The sequence below is a fragment of the Varanus komodoensis genome, unplaced genomic scaffold, assembly GCF_004798865.1.
Source record: "Varanus komodoensis strain SLA01 unplaced genomic scaffold, ASM479886v1 scaffold5, whole genome shotgun sequence".
Classification (NCBI taxonomy): domain Eukaryota; kingdom Metazoa; phylum Chordata; class Lepidosauria; order Squamata; family Varanidae; genus Varanus; species Varanus komodoensis.
This window is the reverse complement of record NW_025336087.1, coordinates 36,527,293-36,531,417: the sequence shown is the minus strand read 5'-3', so window position 1 is coordinate 36,531,417 and position 4,125 is coordinate 36,527,293. Positions and strand designations below refer to the sequence as shown.

At 40.1% G+C, this 4,125-nt stretch overlaps 1 protein-coding gene across 1 annotated transcript; it reads right to left on the bottom strand.

Moving 5' to 3' along the window:
* Positions 1–3,584: 3,584 nt before the first annotated feature.
* On the bottom strand, positions 3,585–3,878 carry CTXN3 (cortexin 3). The gene has a single exon (XM_044446795.1). It carries the CDS (start codon positions 3,876–3,878, stop codon positions 3,585–3,587), a length of 294 nt encoding a protein of 97 aa, XP_044302730.1.
* Between the last annotated feature and the right edge of the window lie 247 nt (positions 3,879–4,125).

The following is a 4,125-nucleotide window of genomic DNA, read 5'->3' as shown; positions in this document are numbered from 1 at the left end:
ATTTAGAATTTGCCTTGCAGTTTATTATTTACAGTTGTATGACAGGTGTGACAATCTTAGGACATACGTGGGAATAAATATTTTTAGATTACACCTTGTGCATAAAATAAAATAGTAAGTAATTTTACCAGCAACACCTCCTTTTTAAAATTTCAACTGTATCTTCTGTGGGTGCAGTCCGCAATTTTGTTCTGTGAACAGCATTTCAAAATTAGGGTTAGAAGAAGATAGTATATTTACCCAAAGTCATGTTCCTTTTTTTAAAGGGGCTAGGAATAAAAGGGCAAATGTAGTGGCAGAATTTGCCCATCATGACACATCACTGTCCATGAGAGCAAAAGAGCCCTTGCATAACCCTAGCACAGACCATGGGCTACAAAAGGATTTCTTACCCCACAAACAATCCCCACCACAGCTGGCTGTGGCTTGCATATTAAAATACTGTCCAGCATGCACCACAAATGTTGTACGAGCATGTCCAGCATGTACCCCAACTATTAATTAATCCATAGGTGCTTTTAGTGACACGTGAACTGGCCCAGTATTCTTCATCACTGCCTACTGCTTAGGTTACCACAATGCTCCTTATTTTTTTCATGTTTTTAAATGCAGGGGATCTTTTCTTAACTTTTTTTACAATATTAGAAAAGACTTAAGAGAAAGGTTGAAAAATCAAGTAACCCATGTGCAACTAAGAGCCATATGGAACAGGAAGAAAAGTAGGGAAGAAAAAGGGAGCAGAGCAAGAGCCTGCCTTCATCAAAGTGAGGAGAGTCCCATTGCCAAGTTCAATGAGATCAACACACAGCGCATCAATTGATGAGATGTGCATTAGCTGGAATTCCAGCTGGCCCTGATTTTCCAGTATATCAGAATTGCGGCACAGTGCAGGGAAACTGTGTCCATGTGTCTGACAGTGTGTGGGGAAATAATCCACCCAGAAGTGTTCTGCAGGTATTTGCCAAACACATTGCTCGCTGGATTACAAATGTGAAGTTGTATACCTGTATGGCAAAAGCAACTAAAATATATGTAGCTGACTTCTGCAGTGGCTATTTCTGCAGATTCTTGCTAATGTTTTGCTATACTGGGGTGGCAGGGTGGATCTATGCATTTTCCTATCTGTAAACATGACTTTTTCTTTCGTCTGATTTTGTTGCATTCTTGAATAAACTTGGTTTCATCTCCAGTAGCATAAATTTGCAGTTCTGCAAATCTGCATCTGCAGAAATGCACAGTGCTCCTGCCCCCGTGTGTACCTTTAATAGAATTCACTTCTTATGAGTAAACATGCTTAGGCCTGGCACTGCATGTTTTGAGACACAGCTGGCTGGGAATGCTTGAAGCCGTGGTATATTTTATTTTGCTGTCTAAACATGCAGATCAGGCTTTTGAACAGGCTCTGCAAAGCGGAAAGAGCAGCAGAGGTGCACTTCACTTCCCTGTCCTGCCACCCAGCCTTTTCCTTCCCTCTAGCTAAAATGCCTCAGAGGGAGAGGGAAGGAGGCCTTGCATCCTGTCCTCTCCAGTTTCTTCCCTCTCCCACTCCTTTTACCCCATCGCTGAGATTGCTTTCTCAGCCCTGGAAAGCAGTTGGTACTGTTCTTTTCTGGAAAAGCTGTGAGGGGATGTGGGAAGGTGTTTGGAGTTCTGATTCCAAGCTGCAAGCCCAGATCACTCTCTCTGACCTCAGATCCAGGAATTCAAATTGTTCCAAGCCCTGCCCCTGATGTGCTTTGTCTAGGCCTCTTCTTCCATGAATTAACTTTTAGAAACAATCCTCAACATTCATATTTTCATTGTCATTGTTCCCAAGGGAGGACTGTTTCTCATCAGAGTAAATGAAGCTAGTTTTGGCTTGGGTAGATGCAACTAATGCATTCATTTATTTATTACTCTTATAAACCACCCAATAATGAATTTTCTGGGCAGTGCATAGGAGTTCAATCCAGGAGCTACCTTCTACAACAGGAAGGTTCTGCTTGCAGAAGGTTCTTCCACCTAAATTTTTGATCTTCTCCATCAATACGCACATCCCTTTCAGCAGGATTTCTGACCTTCTGTAGAGCATTTCCAGGGAGCGGGAGGGAAAGGAGGGGATGCCCCTCTTCCAGTAGTGCAGTTGATCAAATTTAAATCTGGATCCAACCCAGAGTAAATTAAAAACAAAGTATAAAACCAACAATTATAAAATCAGCACATAATAAAATAGCCTTTTATCTTAGCTGAGACATAGTCCCATTGAACTCAGAAATACTTACTTCTGAGTAGACATTAATAGGATCACACTGTTAGAAATTAATGCCACGTATTATTGGTGGTAAGCCTGCAATCCTAAACTTGAGTGTAAGTCCCATTGAGTTCAAAGCTGTCACTTTCTTCTGAGAAGACATGCATAGGATTGCATTGCAAGACTTTTCTGTTGTTGCTACTGTTTATAACTGAGCTGCTGATCTGATTAAGCCAACAGTTATGATTTGTTATTGAGTCTGTTATATGTATTTATATTTTAAGATTTTCTGCTAACGCTTCAGTGTATTTATGCTACCACCAACTATGCATAATCAGGGAGTCAAGAGTTCTAACTGATGGGAGGTGTCGTAGGCCAACATCTGGACTTGGAGTTCCAGTGGGGGATTAATTCATGGTATTATGACATGCTAACCTGATTGTTTCTATATTGCTCTTGCATTTATAAATCATCACTTGCAAATTGTATGCATATACATATGTTATACAAACTGATGTCTTATTTTGTGGAAAAGATTAATACATTTCCTTTTTGTTGCACATACACAATGAATTATAGAATCCTAGCAATGTTAATTAATAATGTTGGTTTTATCCCCAATATCTTCCTCTATAATAATAATAATAATAATGTGTTACTAGGGAACCCAAAACAAAGAGCACTGGAACATATGAAACATACATGCATTTTTTTTAGTAAGGCTCACAAGTCAATTATAAATGCTACTCTGGCCCAGTTCCTTTTTTATCTACCCAGCATTATATGAAATAGATCAAATGTATGCATTATCATACTTGAAAAGACTCATGATTCATATCTAAGATTTCAGTCATGGCTTTATGATCAAGAATACAGAAGAGAGCATCTTTTCCACGGAAACTGCTACTAATCTTTAATTCACATTGCTGAGAAACTTCTACTTTCCTGGTAAGAGAGGCAAATGGAATGGAAAAGCATTTTGGTCACTGCTTGAAGAACATTACCTCATGCCCATACACAGAGTGGAAAAACCACATGCTTGCTTTTAAAGATGGATACACTCACTGAAGATTTAGGAGTAGATGGCTGGGAAGTTGTCTCCAGCAGCTGCAAATGAAAGCATGGTCTGAGCTGTAAGATGCTGCGTGTGTTGAATTTTTTCCATTATGTTTCAAAGGTAAACTTCATAAATGAAAAAAACCATTCATCTGTTGAAAAAAACCATTGGTTTTTTTAAATGCTTAGCAGGCTTCGTGGTTAGTTTAGCTTGATTTTAAAGAGTGCAACCTCCGCAAAAATGAAAAATGTCTCACTGTGTCAGAGGCTTCTAGAAAAAGTGGGGTGGTCTTTGGTTTTAAGCCAGAGCATAGTCAAACTGGCCTTTATCTAGTCCATCAAGTCCATCTGCCCAGGTGGAGGTTGGCATGCTCCTATATGGATCTAGGAGAATCCGAAAGCATCGCACGATGAGGATGCCGAGGAAAATGAATAGTAAAACCACGAAGACAAAAGTGGTCTTCTGTTCCAAGGTAAGGCCAATTTCTGAGGAAGTATTCCCAGAAGAGAAGAAACTGGAGGTGAAGGGCTCATCATCCATTCTCCAGAAATCATGAAAAACAGAATCCTCCAATCTTCTCCTTTTCATCATCAGTACATGTAGATCATGATAGGTGTCGCCCTGGAGATTCTGGTCACCTGAAATAATGGGGAACAGAAATTACAAGTGGAACATGCACTGTGCAGTTTTTTCTAGCCACTCCATTTGTGTCTTCCTTCTTCCCTATCTCACAGCCACTTCTAATTCTGCAGCCAAGCAGCAGTCTAAGTCCTTGTTCAGCGTGTGTGTGTGTGTGTGTGTGTGTCAGGAGTGGAGGTCCATCCCTTTTAGATTTAGA

Excerpts from the sequence above, each read along its gene's own strand:
- CTXN3 (XM_044446795.1), bottom strand. The coding sequence starts at position 3,878 with ATGATGAAAAGGAGAAGATTGGAGGATTCTGTTTTTCATGATTTCTGG.